General features: G+C 41.2%; 1 protein-coding gene across 6 annotated transcripts in view; it reads right to left on the reverse strand.

The window, feature by feature from the left end:
- MICAL3 (microtubule associated monooxygenase, calponin and LIM domain containing 3) overlaps positions 1–22,107 on the reverse strand; it is a 233,196-nt gene that overhangs the window by 110,008 nt on the left and 101,081 nt on the right. For 5 of the 6 annotated variants that reach the window (XM_087814401.1, XM_087814400.1, XM_087814398.1 and 2 more), the window contains 15 exons: positions 21,458–21,665; positions 19,577–19,693; positions 19,081–19,182; positions 18,425–18,580; positions 17,307–17,407; positions 14,931–15,188; positions 14,477–14,592; positions 13,379–13,505; positions 11,540–11,636; positions 10,461–10,608; positions 5,441–5,637; positions 3,772–3,884; positions 3,612–3,674; positions 2,981–3,154; positions 1,407–1,490 (listed from right to left, as the gene is read on the reverse strand). In XM_087814401.1, coding sequence (XP_087670527.1) covers positions 1,407–1,490; positions 2,981–3,154; positions 3,612–3,674; positions 3,772–3,884; positions 5,441–5,637; positions 10,461–10,608; positions 11,540–11,636; positions 13,379–13,505; positions 14,477–14,592; positions 14,931–15,188; positions 17,307–17,407; positions 18,425–18,580; positions 19,081–19,182; positions 19,577–19,693; positions 21,458–21,665 — 2,061 coding nt within the window. The remainder of the gene's footprint in view (positions 1–1,406; positions 1,491–2,980; positions 3,155–3,611; positions 3,675–3,771; positions 3,885–5,440; positions 5,638–10,460; positions 10,609–11,539; positions 11,637–13,378; positions 13,506–14,476; positions 14,593–14,930; positions 15,189–17,306; positions 17,408–18,424; positions 18,581–19,080; positions 19,183–19,576; positions 19,694–21,457; positions 21,666–22,107) is intronic. The other variant, XM_087814402.1, reaches the window with a different exon arrangement.

Raw genomic sequence — 22,107 nt, forward strand, 5'->3', positions numbered from 1 at the left:
AGGCTAGAAGGGCCAGATGCTTCATAAACAGGAGAAACACAAGAAGGCTCAGAAAGACCAAGCTCCTAATACCCCTCAGGACAGCTGCATCAGGCAGTGAGCTGATGTACCAGTCTTCACCAGGACAGAGGCCTTGGCTCACACTTCTTGCTCTTGATACTTCCCCACAAGCTCACCCACAGTGGCCCAGGCACATGCCATTGACTCATTTGTTCATCCCTCTGCATATATTACAGTTGTCCATCCTTCCTCTTTGCTCCCCTACCTCAAGCTGCCTTTGTGAGTACTGTAAGAATCTGGAGTTCAGGAGGTCTAGGTTAGAGTTCATGTTCCCCTTCTGCGGATCCTCAACTAAAGATTACTTTTCAATTATACCTTCCACCTAAACTTCAAGGAAAGGGTGCGGAAAGAAAATGGAAGTAAATTTCTAATGAGCACTCCCTGGAACTCCTGCAGACCTCCCCGAAGCAGAGGGAAAGAGGCAGTCTGGCTTCATAAGTTTAGACATTGTTTCCAAGCTTCCATCTCAGTCTCATGGGCCCTGCTTTTAATGTGGCATATTATTAAAAGAAAGGTTAGAAATAAACATTACCCAACCAGTTACTTCTCAGTGCCTCCCAGCAATAGTTGTCACTCTATAGCACAAGAAGGCACTGAAGGCCTAACTCCTTTGACCTCTCAGAATTTTAGTCCTAAATGATACTAATCTACAAGATGAGTCCAGTGCACTCACTGGAGCAGAAACTTGTCAGCTGTGATATGGAGGAGGTACAATAGAGACCTCCAGTCCCTCCGATGTTTCCTATTATCAACCAGGTGCCATTCCTCCATTTCAGTCCTATTCTGTACTGCTTACGAGAAGCAGCTTTCTAGGAGATCCTATAACTACTTTAGTGAAATTTTCTAAAAAGAGTATTTTAAATGTATACAAAACACCAAGAAAATGCCCATGATCATCTCTGCCCAGGTTTGAACTAAATAAAAATCATAGTTCAAGATGATTACTTGGATAACATTTTCCTATTTCTCAGGCTTCTCCTTCCAATGGTCATAAGGACACATGTTAACAAGAAGTCAACTTGGGACAAAGGTTATAATAGTAAAACCCCAAAGGTTAGGGTAACTGAACAATTTACCACATAGCTTTAGCTAGTTTCATCAAATTCACAGGCCACCCTGACAACTGGTTTCTTAAATCCCAAGGAGTTAAATAAATCATGCAATATAATCAGTATTGTTTATTACAGCTTTACCAGAGTCATTATTCAAATGAGCACAGAGATGTCCTGTGCTTGAGCTGGGATTCTAGAGTACAGGCCTCTACCCTGGCTGGCTCAGGAGGAGGAATAGGGTGGGAAAGCCTGGGGACACAGCACCCATTCGGGTTCTTGGTCAGTTTCCTTTACCTGTTTCCACTGTGGGGTGGGAGCAGGGCGACCCTGCTCAGGTAGGCAGCAGGACGGCTGGCTGACCCCACGCTCTTGTGTTGGCTGTGACACACAGGCCAAGTATGGGTGGGGGACAGGACATGGAGATAAAACAAAATAAAATATATTAAAGTAGAAGACATAAAAAAGGTACTTGTGGAGGACAAACACACATCTATGTACTGGGGTGGTGATGGTGGTGAAGACATAGAATTAATTCTTAGAAAGTTACACTTATAAAGGAAACAAAATACCCTGCTCCCCAAACCAAAAGCAAATGTAAACAAACAAAAAAGGAAAACAGAAGCTGTAATTCTCATTATCCTTTTCCCTAGGTCAATGTTCTGAGCCTAAACTACTAATTCTGGTTTAGAAAACTAATCTTTCACTCAAAATAAGGAAAGCAACCCTCTCTTAGAGGCAAACTTCCTCTGATGGAGAATATTCCAGCCTTCCCGAGGTGGGTGGGACCTGGGCTGCCAGAGCTGACAGGGAATGAGTATCATTATCTTTTCTGCGAGCCATAATCAATGGCTAGATGTGAGAAGTTAATTCAGGCCAGACTCCAATCACAGTCACTAAGTCAGTGTCCACTCTGTCCACAGGAACAACCGTTGATGCGTGTGGAGAAGATGAAGAAAGAGGGAAAGGATGCAGAGGATGGGCTCCCTCAGGTCACCAGGGAGTTTTACAAGAAACTTTCAGTGTGAATTTCAAAATCCCAGCATCTCCTCTTGTAAGATGTCTTAGTGACTTTTAGACAAGCAAGAGGAGACAATGCCTAACCTAAACATCCTTCAAAGGCTCCTGTCTAGCACTCTCAGGCATGACTTAGGAGAAATGCAAGTCAGTATCCATGAGGAATATTTAAAATGTTCATATTCTCGACCTAGTTCAAGGAGAGCCTAGGAAAATAGTTTGCAACACACAAAAGCAGCTTTATAATAAGAATATTGATGAAAAACGACTGAACATCCAGCACTAGAGGAGAGTTAAGAGAAGCATGGCACACACTGAAGATGCTTGTAAAGAGTTTGAAATGATGTGGGAATATGACCAAAGTTACATGAAAAACCCCCCCACAAAAAAAATAATAAAAAAGTGTATGTTAAGAATGACCTCAACTATGAAAGCAAGAATGCACTAAAGAAGAAAGACCAGAAAGAACTATAACAAAATATTAACAGAATGAGAGGTATTTTAATTACCTTTATCATACTTCTCAGCATTTTCCTCAATAGGCATGTACTTCTTTTATAATTTAAATGTGAACATATACATATGAATAGGTATATAGATATAAATTAAAAAATCCCTCTGCTGAATTTTGCCAGATACCTCATCCCTGAATGGTGAGGATGAAGCAGTGCTGAAATCATGAAGAGCTTCTGAAATGTTCTTCTCTGCTACAGTCACACAGGGGGAGAACCAGATACCAGTTTTGAGTCCATGAGTCCTCAGGTCTGTAACATATCCTATCTCATTCAACTGAAAAGATCCCTCATTCCTGTGTGGTCAGACCAAGAGACAAGTGAGGTGTGAGATGGGTTTACCTGTCTCCTCATGCCAGTGGACTGTGGGGGTGCATTCTCTTCAAACTTGGCCAGCAGCTGGGTTGCCATGTACTTCACCTTGTTCTGGTTGCTGAGGGCGACATCAGTCCTCCTGTCGGTCAGAGTGCTCACCAGTGTGGCTCTTCCTCCTCTGCACACCCGGGGCACTTCCTCCTGATCAATATTGACACCCAAGAACCAGCCTCTGTTAGAGGAGCCCTCAAATACCCTTCCCACAAAGGAGAAGTGCAGCTAGGGCCCTGGCATGGTAGCTGGTATTTCTGCTTTAGGTTGAGCTTAACAGCTCTCTTCAAAGTTCTAATCTCAAGATGGAGTATAAAGAGGTACTCAGAGTTTTACTGATATTGTCACATCCCAGCAAAGCCAATGCCCTTTGCCAGATGTGTGATTCCAAAGAGACAGGAAAGCCCTGGTGCACATGTGTGTGTGCTCCCTTGGATGCTCTCCAAAAAATTAAAGCCAAAAGCCCACAGAAAAAGCATCTGGCCACGAAAATTCTTGTAAAGGATGAATATGAAAAGATCTAGCAACACCAATTTGAAAATTAAGGATTTAAGACAAAAAGGGCAATTCAGTATAATCATTCTAACAAATCCCAGATAATTCTCACCTCTTCGGATTGACTGGTCTTTCTCCTCTTTCCAGTACCTTCCAAATCCTTTTCCTTCTTATCCTATACCAAGAAAGGAGCCATCTGCATTATTCTAGTCACTATACCTTGCCATTGGGTTTGCAGCTGGTAAAAAAAAACAAAAAACTTTTCCATTTACCTTGGGAGAACGCTTCCGAGAGATAGTCTGCCCAAGTTTGCTTAGGAAGGAGATGGGGGATTTGGTGCTGGCTATCAGGACTGCTTTCTCCTCAGCATTCAAGTCCAAGGCATCTGTGAATAGAAAGCAATGTTCGAGGATAGCATTGGAGGGGCTTCAAAGTACTGACCAGAACTACCCTGCCTGCAGATGGCTCCTGGAACCTTGGAAAACTCTAAAGGTTCATCTGCTCTGACAAAAGCATGAGGAACTCAGCAGGAAATTCCGCAAAGAAAACACATACTTAGGTTTACACATTGAGCCTTCTCTTTTCCATCAACATAAACAATATCAACTCTTTCCCAATCTACTTCAGTCACAAAAATCTCCACTTTTACTTTTCAAAAGTTGGAATTCCCTTGTGAATGTTAGTTACAGCAGAGTGCTGAAGCCTCACCTTTGTGATAAAAATTTCAGGGCAGAGAGAAAGGGAGGGAGGGCAGGCAGCTCAGGGCCACTGGTTTGGTATATACAGATACCATGCACTTAGCTGCACACTAAGGGGGCTCTCCCTGAACATGTACACTGATGTTAGAGCTGTGGACTTTTGCTGTAAAAACTGTATATCTAATCAGAAAACCCACAAACATCTATGAGAGTACATGGGCTGAAAGACACTGGAGAGTTACAAACTGTGGATTCCAATGTTTTATTAGTAACAATAGTAATTTTTAAAATAATTGAAACTAATGATATATTGCTAACATTTATTAAGTGCTTCTGTTTGACAAACATTCTTCTTAGCATATCACAATCTAATTATACATAGAAAAAAAACCCATTTTACAAATGAGGAAACTGAGGCACAGGAAAATTGAGTAACTAGCTTAAAGTTGAAAAGATGTTAGTACCAGGATGTAAACCCAGGTTGGGTGCCATGCTCAACACTCTTAAAGCATTATGCTATACTTATTCCAAGAGACAATGAATGACAGAAATACTTTTTGTAGCATGCTGACAGACTAAGGCATTGGGCTGAGGGTCAAAGAAAGATTTTTGGAAAACACTAAAATGTAGGAGAAGAAAGAGAAGCCAGAGAAGGATCAGTAATAGAAAGAAGAGTGAGGCCAGGCCAGTGCAAGACCACAGAAGCCAAGGAGAAGAGAGAGGTTCAAGAAAAAAAAGATGTCATTCCATAATGCTGAACAATGTAAAAAGCCAAGGCTTGCCTAAGAGATGAGAAATGATAAAAGAACATGGATTTGGTGATTTTTCATGACCATGGAAAACAATCTGGCAGAGGAATAATGACAGAAGTCAGGTTGGAAAGTGTTACAAAGTTTAGGCAGTTGAGGAAGTAGCCTATAAACATGAACCACTTTTTTTCAAAAAGGCTAGTTCTGGGAGAAGGATATGAGAAGGTAACAGAGTTAAGGAAAAAATTCTGGATTGGAATGATTTTTACATATTTATAAATTTAGCAAGAAAGATTTGGGTAAGAATGAGTGGTTGAGAAGGGAAAAACAGTGGAGCAAAGGCCGAGGGACTTACCCTGATAGCTGATCCACAAAGACAGAGTAAGTACTTGCTTTTGTGGGTGCTGATGTAGGACACGGTTAGGGAAAGAAAGAAAAGCCAGGAAACAACATAGGACACAGAGAACTCCCACACCAGAGCCCTCAATCCTTACCGCTCGAGGGGAGTGAGTCTCTGAACATCTCATAGAACTGGGTCAGGTACATCACCATGGACAGCTTGTCAGGCTCCCCAACCGAGGCCATCTCTTTGCCTGTCATGATGGGAGAAATGCCCAGTTCCTTTTCAGCAATATCAAAGGCCAGCTGGTTATTCTTCTCCACATTTTGTTCATCCAAAGAATCAAAATCTCTGAGAAACAGGACAAGGAAAACGTATCAAGATGGAGTGTTTGTCCCTACACCAGAAAACAGTATCAAGAAGTCACCATCATTTCTTGGTTGCTCAGCTAAAATCTTATATGCAATGCCTCACTGAAATCTGAGAGCAAACCTGAAATATAAATCATCCTCAAGGAGAAAAAATTATTAAAGATATGCCCATAAAGAAAAAAAAAGAAGTTAAAAAAAAAACTACCCTCATTTTTCCAATTATATAAATTTCTTACTAAAAAGTAAGCTTAAGAATAGGAACTGTATTGCCCGGCCGGGCATGGCTCAGCGGTTGAGCATCGACCTACGATCCAGGCGATCAGGGTTCGATTCCTGGTCAGGGCACATGCCTGAGTTGTGGGCTACAGCCAATCAATGACTCTCTCATCATTGATGTTTCTCTCTCTCTCTCTCCCTCTCCTTCCCTCTCTGTGAAATCAATAAAAATATATTTTAAAAAAGAAAAAGAAAAAAAAGAATAGGAACTATATGAGAGGAAACAAGATGGCGGTGTAGGTAACAGCTATACCCGCCGCCTCCCACAACCACATCAAAATTATGACTAAAATACAGAACCACTATCACTCAGAAACTCCTGAAATTTGGCTGAAGAGACCTACAACTAGGGAACTGAAGAAGCACCGAGAGCAGTAGGAGAGGCGGAGATGCGGGTGGATCGGGGCTGAATAATGGAGATGGTCGCAGGCAAACACCTGCTGCCCAGGTTTAAACCCAGGAGGGAATCTTGGCAGTGGAGGTTTCCCGCAGGAGTGAGGGGTCCTAGACCCACATCAGGCCCCCCAGCCCAGGGCTCCAGGGCCAGGAAGAGAAATCCCCACAACTTTGGGTTGTTAAACCAGCGGGGATTGTCGCTGAGGGTCACGGAGGCTGTGGGAGTCCCAGGCAGCTCCTCTTAAAGGGCCCATGCACAGACTCACTCAGATGCGCTCCCTCTGAGCTCCAACACCGAGCAGCAGCTTGAAAGGAACCTGGGACACTTGGGGAGGAACTAACCTGCCTGAAATTGGGAAGAGAGCTGGAGGGGCAGCTTCCTCCCAGGCAGAAGAGCTGGCAGATGCCATTGCTCCTTTGGCGAGACCTCCCCCTACACAGCTGGCAGGCAGGCGCCATATTTGAATCTTCAGTACTTGACCCACACCTTTGGCCCTGCCCTGGTGATTCCCGGAGGTCCTGCCCCTCCCCACCTGCAGGCTCATCCAAGCCATTTCCAGTGGCTTTTCTATACAAGTGGCCTCTTGAGCCTTATGCTTAGGACTTTCCTAAAATCCCTCCAACAAGCAACAGTGTGCCTCATTTGGCTTGATAAGTGGCCCCAGGCCGGGCACTAGTGGCAGCCTGCATTGGTTCATAGCTTGCTCTCTCCTGGACACCACCAAGCCCAGCACAAGTAGCAGCCAACTATGGTTTGCTGTGTAGCTCATGCTGGGTGGCCCTGGGCAAGGCACTGGCACAGGCTGACTTTGCACCTCCCGGAAGGCCCCAGAGACAGTGCACCTGGTGGTCAGACTCGACCATGCTGGATTATAACCCTACCACATCCACGAGTGACACACTCAAGGGGCGCACTTGGTGAAAACTAAAGCTCCATTGAAGTAAATCCTGCTCCATAGGGGTGTCTCCAGTATAGCAACTCTTTGGCTGTAGTTGCAGCTGGTCCTCACAGCCAATTGGCCTCCAGGTCAATTCCTCCTAGTGACAGTAACAGCAACCAAGGCTCAACTACAACAGGTCAGAGCACATAGCCCACCCAGGGGAGCACCTAGAAGGCCCAGCTCAGGTGACTGGGGAGGCTGAGCCACTAGACCCTACAGGACACCTACTACACAAAGCCACTCTACATATTCCAAAAGACATAGCAGCTCTACCTAGTACATAGAAACAGACACCTGGAAGCAGCCAAAATGCGGAGGCAAAGAAACATGTCACAAAGGAAAGAACAGAAGAAATCTCTAGAAAATGAACTCATTTAAATGAAATAGATCCAAGCAAACTAACAGATACAGAGTTCAGAATAATGGTTATAAGGATGCTCAAGGATATTAGTAAGAGTATTATGGAAACAACTGAGACCATCGATGACAGAATAAAGTTCCAATTTGAAATGAAGGCTACACGAACTGAAATGAAGAATAATTTACAGGGAATCAACAGTAGAGGAAGCTCAGAATCAAATCAGCAATTTGGAGCATGAGGAAACAAAAAACACCCAACCAGAAGAGCAAAAGGAAAAAAGAATCCAGAAATATGAAGATAGCATAAGGAGCCTCTGGGACAACTTCAAGAGGCCCAACATTCGTATGATTGGGGTTCCAGAAGGAGAGGAAAGAGAGCAAGAAATTGAAAACCTATTTGAAAAAGTAATCACAGAAAACTTCCCCTACCTGGGGAAACAAACAGACAAGTCCAGGAAGCACAGAGGGTCCCAAACAAGAGGAACCCAAAGAGGCTCACAGCAAGACACATCATAATTAAAATGCCAAAGGTTAAAGACAATGAGAGAATCTTAAAAGCAGCAAGAGAAAAGCAGTTAGTTACCTACAAGGGAGCACCCATATGACTGTCAGCTGATTTCTCAACAGAAACTTTGCAGGCCAGAAGGGAGTGGCAAGAAATATTCAAAGTGATGAAAGGCGAGGAACTACAACCAAGATTACTCTACCCAGCAAAGCTATCATTTAGAACTGAAGGTCAGATAAAGAGCTTCACAGATAAGAAAAAGCTAAAGGAGTTCATCACCACCAGACCAGCACTACAGGAAATGTTGAAGGGTCTTCTTTAAGAAGCAGCTAATGAACAAAAGAATCTGACCAATTAAATAGATCCAGAGATATTGATGCATGCAACAGATGATCATATTTCAGAGGAAAGAGGGAAGGAGGGTCGGAAGAGATTAACTAAAGAAGTTATATGCATATATGCATAACCCATGGACACAGTCAATAATGGGGTGAAGGCCTGGGGAGGGGGTGGGAGCGAGGTGAAGGGGGTCAATTGGGGGGAAAAATGGGACACCTATAATACTTTCAACAATAAAGATAAATTAAAAAAAAAAAAAGAACAGGAACTATCTTTAGTATGTATTGCCTTGCATCTTGTGATCTATTTTTATTAAACTAATGCTAAATAATGATAAAAATCCAATTTGGATCAGACTGCTTTTAAAGGCCTGGGACTATAACCCATGGTGTCCTTTGGACCTGACAAGCAATTGATGTACTAAGTTAATTCTGTTGAATCTTACTCAGCCTTCTACTTGAAGGGGAATTCCAAAACTTTCCTCAAAAGATTTTTCCATTGCTAAATATCTTGAATTTTCCCAAGTATTTAGATTAACAAACATTTTCCACTGGATTTCAAGCTTCTTGCTACTCAGTCGAGTAAAGACTGAGAGTGTTCTTCTTTAGGCGATTTCAGATTAACTGGGCAGGCCTTACATTGTGCTAACCTACTGAGTCCATAGCAGTTTTTAATTTTAAAAAATTTCTTAAGCCTAATAATCTACAGGCTCATCCTGTATGAAGTCACTATAGTCTAAACAGTGCCAAATTACCTACTCACTGCTCTGCCTTCTGTTACAAGAAAATACCCTAGGCCTTCTCCAGACAGCCTTTGGTCTATTCCAACAGGAATGTGTCCCTCACCCCATACTTACCCCTCCACCCTACCTGGTAGGTTCCTTTCAGTTACTTCTGCCTTCATCCTTTTTCACTGCCTTCCCTTGGGAATAGAAGTGATTCACCTGGCCCTTTGTTTGCCATTTATCACAATCTTTCTCAAGCTCTCCTTCTTCCTCTCCACCCCCTTTTTTTCTGGTGGGGTAATCCCTACTGTCGCCTCTGCATGAGCTAACGTAGAGGAGGTTGGGGGTCACTTACCTTTATCCAAACCAATCAGAAATCCCTATTCGTAAATCACACTATGCAAGGATGTTTTTACAGCTCTTGCCTCATTAACTTAGAACCTAATATAAATAGGAACTATGTCCTTTAGGATTTCTTAAGCAATCATTAAAACAAACACACCAAAATTGGGCCCTTAAGTGGACCTAATATAAAAGAACAGGCAGCCCAAATAATTCCACATGCTCTGCTTCTGTTTCCAGATATTCTTTTTTGGCTTTCATGGGAGAATGCTCATGGCAGAAACCTGAGTGCACTAGCCTATACAGGTGACCTGGGATCATCACATTGTACTGATTCTGTACATCAGTGAGTCAAGAATGGCCAAAAGAGGAGATGTTACTGGTGTAGGTGGGTGAGGCAACCTGAGTTTTGTGGGGTTGACAAAGTATGTTTGAAGAAAGTGAAGTTCTGAACATGAGAGAATACCGATAAATTGGGGAAGCACTAATTGTTTTGTTTTCTTAGTAGTGACACATTTGCCATCAGCCAGCCAAATGTTCCAGCCAGGTTTTCCTTATGACCAATAACATTTGAGAGACAGTTGGCTGAAATGAAGAGTTCAACCTGTGGCCAATAAATAGTTTTAGTTTTACTTTGTGTGAAGTTAATAACACCCTGGTGTGTGTTAAAACCAATTTTTGACCTTTTGAGTGCTGTGATTTTAAAAACTCAGCTAATTATTTCTATATTGAGCTACATAATGCTTAACATTCAGAGTTTTAAATATAATTAAGTCAAAATTAATCACTACTTTCTAGAGAAAGTATCTTACTACATATTTCATTCTAGGAAAAAAGTATAAATTTGGCTACTTAATAGTAGGGTACTCTGAGATCCTTAGGGAATATAAAATGAAACAGAAAGTCTCGTCATGACTTACATCAGATCAGGGCGGTATCTATGAATAATTGCACACAGAGCCAGGCCACTTTTCCAAGACATGGTGAGATCTGTCACATTGACCCCTGTGTAGCCATCTGTCTGCCTTTGGCACCAACCAAGCAGTTTGCTTGAACGAGGTACAGACTCTAAAAGAACAAAAATAATGAAAGTGTGGTCACCTAGCAGCATTAATATGAGATCCTCTTTGTAGTACACATATCCAGTTTGAAAAATTACTGAAGGTTGTAAGGTATTGTGATAAATAAGCTATAGATGTCACAGAATCCTCATTACCATAATGTGAGGTAGGTGTTTCCCTCATTTCATAGACAAGGAATAGAAGTTCAGAGATAATATATAACCTGTTCAAGATCACACACTTCACAAATGGCAAAGCTTGGACTGGGACCCAGTTGTACCTGACCCCAAAGTAAGATTATGGTCCACTGTCCTCTTTCCATCCTCAACATCAATACCAGATTTAGGCCTTTAAAACTGTTAGCTGATTATTGTAATGGCATTCACCTTCTCCATCCCATCTCACATGTAAAGGTATACTCACGTCACTATCCTTTAAAACAAATCTTCAGGGGCCCTTCAATACACACAAAATATGGGATGGTCTTTATCTCTGACACTGTATCCTGGCAGTATCTCAGTTAAGACGCTGCTGCTTCTTCCATAAAGCCTTACCCCCAAACCTTAGCTGACGTACGTGTGTGCCTGCATGCTCTCCTTCTCTCTTTTTCTTTCTCTTTCTCAATAGCATCTCTATCTGGTTTCTCTTTATATCCTCATAATACTCTAGACCAAGGTTTCTCAACCTTGACACTACTGCTATTTTTGGCTGGGAGCTGATTTGTGCACCGTAGGTTTACCTGCAACCTTGAATGCCAGTAGCATCCTCCCCAACTCATGACAATAAAAAATGTCTCCAGAAACTACCAAATGTCTTCTACGGGGCAAAATCACCTCTGATTGAGAAACTACTGCCTTACACAATAAGAGCTCAATGAATAATTATAGACTTCTTTGAATAGGTTACCTGCATTTCAAAAGGGCATTACTAGAACTTACCATTGCGAGTCAACTTTGGAGTAGTTCGGGAATTCACCAGGTTCTCCATCTCTAGGTGAATATCTTTTGTTTCTCCAGTATCATATAAATGGCGCACCTGGCAGAAAGGTAAAAAGTTGTAAAGAAGGAAAATCAAACACCAAGTAACAAATTCCCACCTGAGAAGAGAATGACAGGTGAAAGACTGGGATAGCAGAATAGCAAAGTTTAAACAGAAGTTATGATGATGACCTTTAAATCCTTTCTGGAATGTGGTGGGGTTACAAATAAACAAATACATATTAACTGTCGGAAGTTGTGCTAAAAATTCACTACTCAGCCACAGAAGTCCCTTTGATAATCTCTGTTGGACCTATTTTGGGGGAAAAAAAAAAAAAATCTACTTTTTTATAGACAATACATATAGTAAAGCTTGATGCATTTTTATAAATGAACTTACCCATATAACAACCCAGATCAAACTACAACATCTCCAGCCTTGCAGTCAGTATTCTGATCCCAAAGGTTACCACTATTCTGATTTGTATCATCAAGGATTAGTTTTGCTTGTTTTTGAACTTTATATAAATGAAATTATACAGTACATATTCTTTTGTGTATGGATTCTTTTTTTTTCTTTAATGTATGTTTATTGATTTCAGAAAGAGAAAGGGAGAGGGAGAGAGAGAGAAACATCAATGATTAGAGAGAGTCACTGATTGGCTGTCTCCTGCATGCCCCCTACTAGGAGTCAAGCCTGCAACCTGGGCATGTGCCCTGACTGGGAATCGAACCATGATCTCCTGGATCATAGGTTGATGCTCAACAGCTGAGCCATGCCAGCTGGGCTGTGTGTGGATTCTTTTATGCATTGTTAATGTCTCTGAGATTCATTCATGTTGAATGTAGCAATAGTTTAGTCTTTTTCATGACAGTACATGTTCCATCATATAATACACTACAATTATTTTTTCATTCTACTGCTGATGGATGTTGAGGTTGTTTCCAGTTTCCACATGTTATGAATAATGCTCATTATGTGTTTTTTGGTGCTCATATGCACTTGTTTCGTTGGGTACATTGGACCACTAGTGCTGCCCTCTAACAGCAGGTTTCATGGATACCAAGTACAGAAGGTCTAAAGGTGTCAACTTCAGGTAGAGAGTGAATAAAAAATTACACTAGAACATAAGCAAATATGTTGAATGGGCTACTTTCTAAAAACTGGTGGGCTCTTTGGGATAATTATGCTTTGTAAAATTATCATAACTTCTGTCTAAACTATGTCATTCTTAATGTAGTTATTAGGCTTTAGACATTCTGAGAAATAACTCAGTACAAAAAAATGACCAACAATATCCTTTACTTGTAGAGAGTGTCTTTTCTTTCAGAGTTCTTTCCAGTGAACAATCTCAGTTGTCCTCACAATGATCCTGTGAGTAGCAGGGATGATCACCTTCATTTTACAAATAAAGAAACTGAGGTTCAGAGAAAGTGAAATGACCTCTCCAAGTTACAAGAGACTGGTGATGATAATGCAAGTGGGTCACATTTCCTCACTAGTGAACAAGTGCTCTTTCTCTACAAGATACCACTTGAATCAGGAGACCTGGGATAGAGTCCTGGATCTACCATTTTTGTCACATTTGATCTTCTGGTAAGTCATTCAACAACTTTAGCTGCTCAGTCTGTTGATGGAAAATAATATCTACTTCAACCAACTCAGAGAGACATCTACTTGAATTTACTGAGATAAGTGTTGTCTAAATGTTTGTTATTAATAGGCACATTTCAATATTCAGAGGTCTGATCAGTCCTAAAAAGGACCCAGATGTAGATCACTGACTAGAAGGTGCTTACCTGGCTTGGCCGGAGGAAGTTGATGTTAATATTGGGATATCTGGTCACAGGGTCTATGCTGTATTGGCTGAAGTTTTTACTCACATTCTCAGGGGTGGTCTGAGGCAGCAACCTATAAATGCTTTCCCTGCAATAACACAGCAATATACTCAGAGCATGACAAGCACCATGAACATCTTCCTCTCCTTTGAGAATATTTCTACTTTTTAAAAGTTCCCAAATTATCTGAAGGATATGACAAATCCTCATCCTTGACCAGTTTCCTCCAATCCTACATTAGCTCTAGCTTCCCTTTCCAACCAGCTCAGTGATTCCACAGAGAACAACAAGGACATTGCTGTGGGCAGAAATAAAAAGTTTGACTCTAATTTAAAAGGCAACTAATTTATTGTTTTGTTTTTTCAAGTATGCCAATATTTAATGTTTAAGAGAATCACAGATGCAAAAGGAATTTATCAAATTACCAGCGTACCTTAAGTAACAGACTTAAAATGATATCAACCACCAATTTCATCCAGGAAATCTTGTGTCTCTAGTTTTTCAGGTTAAGGCATTTGTTCTTTATCAGCAAATCCCAGGATTCTTACCTCATTTGCAATAATCTGCTTCAAAATATCTGACATTTGAAAGCTTGAGAAATGTTTACAAGCACTTTGGTATTTTCCTTTGAATTCAAAGTCACTTTTAATTTCTTCTCTTATTTTAGTATGTCCCCTGTTACCACACTGATTTCATTAGTTTAAGTCTTTCTAGTTTAAGGACCAGAGGATTTAATGTACTATTTTTATGTATTTGTTTATGTGACTGTCTTAAAGGACTCAGGTACCATCCTTCTAAGGTATACAAAGATTCAGATACCATTAGTTGGCAACAAATTTAGTTTGGAAAGGGATGAGAGAAGAGCACTTAGATTAGATAACCTTTAAGTTTCTATAATTTCTTGAATAAATATCTTGCCTTTCCTCTCTTAAATATGAAAATATCTTTAATTAAGACAGGAAAAGAGAGAGAAGGAAGAACCTGTGCTTTGCCTGCAGAGCAAACCATTCATCACTTCCAATTTTCTCACAAAAGGGACCCATGGTTACTTCCCATTACCTCTCTGCCAGGACTTCCAAGGGACTTGTTCCTAGAGACCAACTTCGTACCATCCAGGCAGAGTCCATAGCAGCTAGAAAGCCCCGGGCAATTCCTGTTCCCATTGGCCAAAAAGGCTATCAAGGAGATACAAAACAAAAAATTAAAATAAATTACCTTTTAAAAGAGAAACTCAACTAAGGAACTAAGAAAGAGTTAGCTGTTGAAAGTAGCTTTTGGCAACTGTTCAGATACTGCACTTCTCCGCTTCATAGGTCACGTCAATTGCAGCATTTCCATTGCTACTTTAGCAAGTCTGGGTTCCTGGTGGCCTGTAATGCTTCCCTATATCAGGAAATGTAACTCTTACAGGGAGTTCACCTATGTGGTATAATGTTGTAGACACTCACTCCACAACCCAAGTACCTAGATTTGTTTCCAATCACTATTAAGTGCTGCCATCCTCAATGCTCACCTCTAGGAGGCTGTCCCCAACCAGAGCCACTAGTAACTGGTGTCCGTTCTGTTCTCGCACCAAGGCGGCATTCTCTGAAGCGTACATACAAGTGAAGTCGAACATGGCCACGTCAGGCTGCCCATAGTGATTGATGGCAAAATCCAGAGATGGCAGCTGCTGCTGGGTGGAGAAGTCTGCTGCTTCCCTGGCATAGTTCAGCAGAGCCTCTTGGTCCACATTCTCCCGGGAAAGCAAGAGCTCTGTGTCGGCATAGTCCTATCTCCAGAGAGGGAAGAGGCTTGATTGAAAAGTCCAGGTACAAGTCTAGCCAACTCAAGTCACACTACGCATATTAGACATAACTGAGTTTTCACCACCTTTCCATTTCCCCTAGTGATTTTATATTCCAAAACAAGTCTTTTACACATATTACAAAGAAAAAGAGGAAGGCTGTTTCTAAAAGAGCACAGGTTTTGCTGCCTAAAAACATAGTCCTGGCTTTTCCATTCGCTTGGAGCAAGTTACTACTTCTTTGATCCTGTCCAATCCACCTCACAGAGTTGTTCTGAATACCAAATAAAATAATTATTGGTAAAATGAAAAAGCACTTTATAGTTTATGTTTCTATCAGCAATTATTACCTTCTGGATAGCAAATAGCTTTTGGCAACTGAGACCACATAAAACACTCAGCCTTGCATAACTCCACAAACCCAAAGGAAGAGAACCCCAACCTTTATTGCCAAAAGGATGTAGAGGTATGAGCGGCAGCAGTACAGAGGACTGGGAAGATATATATTCAAAATGGAGCAGAAGTTGAAAAATTAATAATAAGATTCTGAAAGCCTCCATAGAACCCCACCAACAAAGAAAAACAATAATGAGAAAAAAGGGGCTTTCCACATAAAGGACTGAAAAACTCCTTTTCTGTTTTGGAGGTTCCTGGCATACTGAGCCAAATCTTTATTCTCCGAAAGTGGAGCCTATGGTTTCAAAGCATCCCTGATGGTACTTTCAGTTACCACTACAACATGTTAAAAGCCAAAACATAAATATTCAAGTTGGCCCTCAAAACAGTGTTTGTTCACCATTAAGTAAGCGGTGAGAATGAATGTAGTACTTAGCAGCACACATAGTAGGCATGGTCCTTGCCCTCTAAAAAAAATAAACAAAAAGGAAAAGTAAATGAGGTCTTGGCATTCCAGATCGTTCCTACATTATTTCAACTGATACCATTGGACACACTGTCTATTTCTTATTGATAAAGTATTCAAATACATCTTGCTTATGCTCTTGGCAGAATGGGCTGTACATACTGCTTGGTCCTGTTTCTCCTTATAGACATAAAGGACCACAAAGTTGAGAAACAGATTCAAGGTAACAAGTGGAAAGAGGCTGTGCTGTAGGCACATGTTCATAAGCTCACCCCTACCACTGCTCTCAGATAAGGCTACAGTATACTTCAGATTAAAGTGGCCAGATTCATTAGTATCCTGCAGAGACAAAGGACACCCTGAAATTCAGCTATGAGTCTGTGGTGGGAATTGAATGGGCCTGAGTCAGCACATCTGGTGCCTCTTCTCTCCACTGCATAATGCAGGGACAGTAATTCTCACATTGAGACTAAGTCAGATTTAAGAAATTCTCCTTAAGGAACCCTCCCCTTAAGAAACCCTCTACCCTGTGGTTTTCTGATTTCATATTCAGATCCTCATCTCAGGGAATGTCACACATTTAGTCACCTAGAAAAAAGGCTGAGCAGGACCTGGCTAAGGATGAACAAGAAGCCCTCACTGTTAGGTTATGCAGAGGTCTAAATACACCCTGACCCAATCAGGGTTCCCTGGACCTCTGACAGCCACATTTATACCAGAACCATTTTCAGGCTCCCGTAAACATCAACTATTGCTTCTTGGTCAAACTCCATTCCCTCTAGCACCCCTTCCAAAAGACAACCTATTTACTAACCAATAATTGGTCATATATGAAATTCTCTAGAACCACAAATCAAATCACCTAAATTAAATTGAATATTTATTCCTGAAATATCTGAGACTTGCTTTGGAAGAATCCAATTGCAGGAATGGGGAGTGAGTTGGGTACTACTGAAACAATATTGGCCATGTGTTGATAATTGTTAAAGCTAGATAATGGGCACACAGGGGTTCATCAGATGATCCTCTCTACTTTTGTGTATATTAGAAAATTTCCATAACAAATGTTATTTTTTAAAGTTTAACTAAAAAACATTAGCATACATGTTACCAGGAGATGAGTTAGGAGCTCATTTTTATTCCCTTGCACGAAAAACTCATCTGACAATAAAATTCGTTCTCTTGGTGATCATACTAGCCAGTAAAACATAAAAAGAGGTTTGAAAGAAACCATCACTTACATGCAGTATCACACCTTTGTCCAATAAGCTCTGCTTTTTGGCTGTCATAACAAAATAGTGCGTGTCATCTTTGTAGTAGACAATGTTCTCCAAGTCGATGCCTACAATCAGAAAACAAAAATGTATGTATAAGGGTTTGCTGAGAAGAAGGTATTTTAAGGCAACCAGAGAGATTGTACATGGGTCCACAGAGACCAGGGTTGTAAAAGTCTAGGCAGGGAAAGAGAAAATAAAAAAGATGTCTGAGCCCAGATTCTCACTTATTACACATTCAGTTCATAAAAAGAGGAGGAACTTTATCTATCCTTGTACTGCTCTGTAATTCACTTGACACCCTAAGTTATCCTAAAAACAGTGATCAATAGTAAGCAGAAATATATAAGAATTGGAAGAAAACGAAAGATTAACCTCTAGTGAGATGGTCTGGGTTGGTTATCAGGTCAAGCCTCTTTTATAGTCATCAAGGCAACTGGGGGAATCTCTTAGATCAGGACAGACAACTGGATACCTGGAAGCAGAGAGTGAACTACTGACTTTTAACTTCAATTAATCTAAAAAAAAGGTGTAATGGAAATAAATCATGTTCTGAAAACAAAGAATTGGAATCTGCTGTACATTTTTGTTGCATCAAAACATCTAAGTCAGTCTATTCAAAAGCTACCATATAACAATCTCATTTCTCACTAGCACGTGGTTTACTTCAAGACCAAAGTGGAAATCAGGAAGAAGACTATACACTCAATGACTAAAGTCAGGATCTCAATAAACAAGAGTTTATCAACCAACAGGTTACTGCATTAAGTACCATCACTCAGAGCCACAGTGCAGAGGAAGGGGTTGGAGAAGACTTGGTAAAAGGCAGAATGAACACTTAAACAAATAAAAACCCAATCCAGAGTAGCCCAGCCCCTGTGATGAAGATAAAGAACATCAGAGAAGGCAGTGGTGATATAGAAAGCATTATGCTCAGAACAAAGCATGGGAGTGAGGAAAGAGCAGAGGGGTAAATGATACGCAGTAACACCAATGACAACCCACCACACAAAACTATGCAAGAGAAAGCCACAAGTAGTTATTTAAAGTTCTATCCTTATTGCTTTTAAGGCACTGACACCAACCTGTGGCTTCCCTCAGCTCCTGAAAAAATTTTTGGTTGAATATAAAAGCCACTCCACTGATCTCTTCTACTTTGGCTTCTGCTGTTGTATTTCGGTTAATAAAATTTGCTGTAATGGCAATGGCCAGTTTGCCTCGAAATTCTTTCCGATGAAATCCTAGAGGGAAAGAAATTTTCAGATGTAGCAACAGCTGGCTAGAGAGGAAGGAAGATCACTTCAAACAGGATGGGGGTATTAATGATGCCATTTGGGAACATAGGTGATAGGAACCAATGCAAAGAATATAACAATCAAGAAAAGAAGTCAAAGCCTCCCACACACTAACAAAAAATTTGAAATCTGACTGACCAGAATATTACTCAATACTAAGAATTCCATTTTTAAAAAAGGGAAAGCGATCTTTTTATTAAACTGAGATTTCATCCTGCAGTGCCAACTGCTCAAAGTATGGCTTGTCTCCTAGTACCCTAACAAGAATGCCCTGTAAGAAGTAGCCCAAGTACCAGTTGGCTAGGGAAGGCTGGGCCTGCCATTCAATTAGAGGAGGTGGCACATATATGCAGATTCTCTTTGGTGATACAAACTCTCACCCCGGGGTTTGGAGAAGGTCACCCTTTACTCTGCAATAAACCAGGCAAAGGAGCATTAACCAATACCTTCCAAGGTGTTCCTACGGCCATCCCCTCCAATGATCACTTCAAATTCATATTCTGACACAGGATGGGTTTTAGGGTGCACCAGTGCCCGCCAACCTATCCCTGTGGACCAAAGTCAAAATGAAGGTCATCGCCCAGATCATATTCATACATTTAAGACATCTCAAGATTCCCAGTAGGCAGACTCCAAGCCAAAAACAGGAGGTCTAAAAGCACTGGGTACAAACCACAGAAAGAAAGAGGCCTCACAAAGGAATGTTCCCACCACACGATTTTCTGTAATGAATACAAGTGCCTGCAATGCCTAATACTATCTCAAAGGCCTCCTCATTAAGTCAAAAGTTCCTCAAAAAATATTGGTTATACAAATAGAGAAGCCCTTTTTAACTAGTTCTGAAAACCACCTGCAGATTCCTATAGTTTTCTGCTTTGATCTCACCTTTTCTCACCATTCAATGCCCTTTTATCCCTCCTCCCTTTGTCCAATCCAACTCACGTTCATTTTCTTGGTCCTCAGGAGGGTGTACAAGTCCTTGGAATTCCACATTGACATGGATTTCAATGCCTAGGATCAATGCTACTTTCAAAAGTATTAGTTGAAGCTGACGGATACCTGGGTAAACAAAAAGATAACACGCTGATACACTGAAAAAAGAGTACCAATTGGCAGTCACCACTTAGTTCCCACCTGTCCACCTACGTAGAGTTTATCCAGATTCTCAAATCTTCCTGTAACAGGAGACATTTTCCAAGCCATGTTCCACAGCTTCTTTCTTTATTAAGAGCAAGAAATGTTCTAGAGACACACACACAAGCCCACTCCTACCTCTTGGGTGAGATATTTAAAACAACCAAAAGCTGAGACAACATGAAATTGTGGCCAACAGGAGACCCTCCTTTCCATCTCCCCCTGATTCAGTCAGAACCACAATTATTTAGCAGAACCTATAATCCTTACAGGACATAGTAGTTACCAGAGGAGGCAGAAGATGTGCACCAGGTGTGCTTTCCAATTTGATCCAAAGGGACTGCACTACTTTCTGGGATTCCAGATATCTCTTTCATCTTATTACCTCACTGATCTTCACAGAAGTTTACAAGGTGAGAAAGGGAAACCTCAACGCAAGCTTAGTAGTCTCTTATCATTCTCCCTCCCACCACTGGTCTACAGTTGCAGAAACTAAGGCTCAAACTGAATGAAAATCTTGCTTATTATCCTAGTGAGATTTATTTACTTAATATTCAGTGAGTACCTGTAAGGTGCCAGGCATGGCAGCAGCCCCAGAGATACAGAGATAAAAATCTAGTCCCTGATGTAGGACACAGCTCCAAGACAAAGCCTGCCACACATAAGGCAGACATATCTACTGAATGAGTGACCCTTGGTCCTCTCGTAAGACCACTCCTAACTGCAGCCTGTGACTAATGTGCTAGGGGTGCATGCAAATCCTCCTCTAGATCATTTGGTTATTTTCCCCAGGTTTTACAACCTGACCCCTTCTGAGTCACATGTGCAGAGACTCATTAAACCCCATGCTAGCACGCATTTTATATTTGCAGACAACTGGGTTCCAAGACACTTTAAACAATACAGCCCAAGAGGTTGGCAGAGTGCTTCCTCTGCCAGGGGAATATGGCAGCTATGGCCAGTGTTTCATAAATTGGCACAGTCACTTCAAACAGCAAAAGGTTCAGTAGTTGAATGTATTTACAGGACACATCTGAAAGAGCTCAGAACAAAAGTTCCTCGATAAGGCTTTCCTGGAATGATAAATAATGATCATACTTCAACCTTATAATGTAGACAGTTTTCATGAACACACACAATCATGAAAACAAAATCACCATATGCATTAACTTTTATTTACTTCAAAGCATCTCAGAAAAACATAGGCCCAAGCTAAGCTTGGAGATGACAAGAGTATAGCAAGAACTCCCCAGGTTGTAGACCTCATGAGGATCATCTAACCAAAAAAATCGCATTATTGACTTGCCATTCACCAAACTAGGAGCCTGCTTCTTCTATAGCTATGGTTTCCCCAAAATTATGCTCCCACAGTATTTTTTTCTTACATTAGTACAGCATCTTCCATATCACATTCCAAAGAACCGCATGCCTTGTGCTTCTTCCACTGGACCAAGAACCACCAGAGTCTGGTCAAGGCCCACACTGGTCATCTACTTCCTAATCTGGTCCCAATGTCTATCAAACGATTGCAAGTGCTAAGTAAGAGTCCAAGGCCTAATTCAGAAATCCCTAAGCTAAATTCCTTATGGTTAAGAGTCCTAGGTTACAGAACCACACATGACAGGTATTTTGACTCCATGAAGAGTGTATTTCTATACAACAGATACTAATAGAACTCGTTTTACTTACTGATATGGTCAATGGCTCCAGCACAGAACTTGCCGTAGAACTTCTTGGCACCCAAACCTCGCAGATCATGTATGGTGAATGGCCAGAGATGCAAGACATTGTTGCGAGAGAAGGCATCTCGTTTCTCAATAACGACCACCTTAGCTCCCAGTAAGGATAAGTCGATGGCTGTGCGGAGACCACAGGGGCCAGCTCCAATGATGAGACACTGCAAAACATAGCTGCTTTCAGGGCAAAGACAGCATCTCTTGAGGAAGCTCACATTTCTATAAAAGTTTCATGATCCCATAATCACCATTCCCTAATGCCCCCAAATAGGACTATTCTCTCCACTTCCAACCAATCTGGGTCACAGCAGAGCATTTGTAATGCCTTGAAGAAAAGGCATGGTTGCTATGAATAAAGAAGACTCTTGTCAGTGCTGGAGACATACTCAGCACAAGTTCACCCTGTAGATCTGCAACCTATTTAAATGGGTCATCATTTCAACAAACGGTTTAAAAATCACATCTCATCTTCCATCAATAGGAGAGGACGTTTTGGAAGGTTTCTAAGTCAAGCAGATTTCTGTCCAAGGAGACAGAGATTATTAAATACATAGTCCCTGCAACCTTAGAGTCCTGGAATGGGTCTTCCACTCAAATGATTCC

This window comes from Miniopterus natalensis, chromosome 2, assembly GCF_054644295.1.
Source record: "Miniopterus natalensis isolate mMinNat1 chromosome 2, mMinNat1.hap1, whole genome shotgun sequence".
Classification (NCBI taxonomy): domain Eukaryota; kingdom Metazoa; phylum Chordata; class Mammalia; order Chiroptera; family Miniopteridae; genus Miniopterus; species Miniopterus natalensis.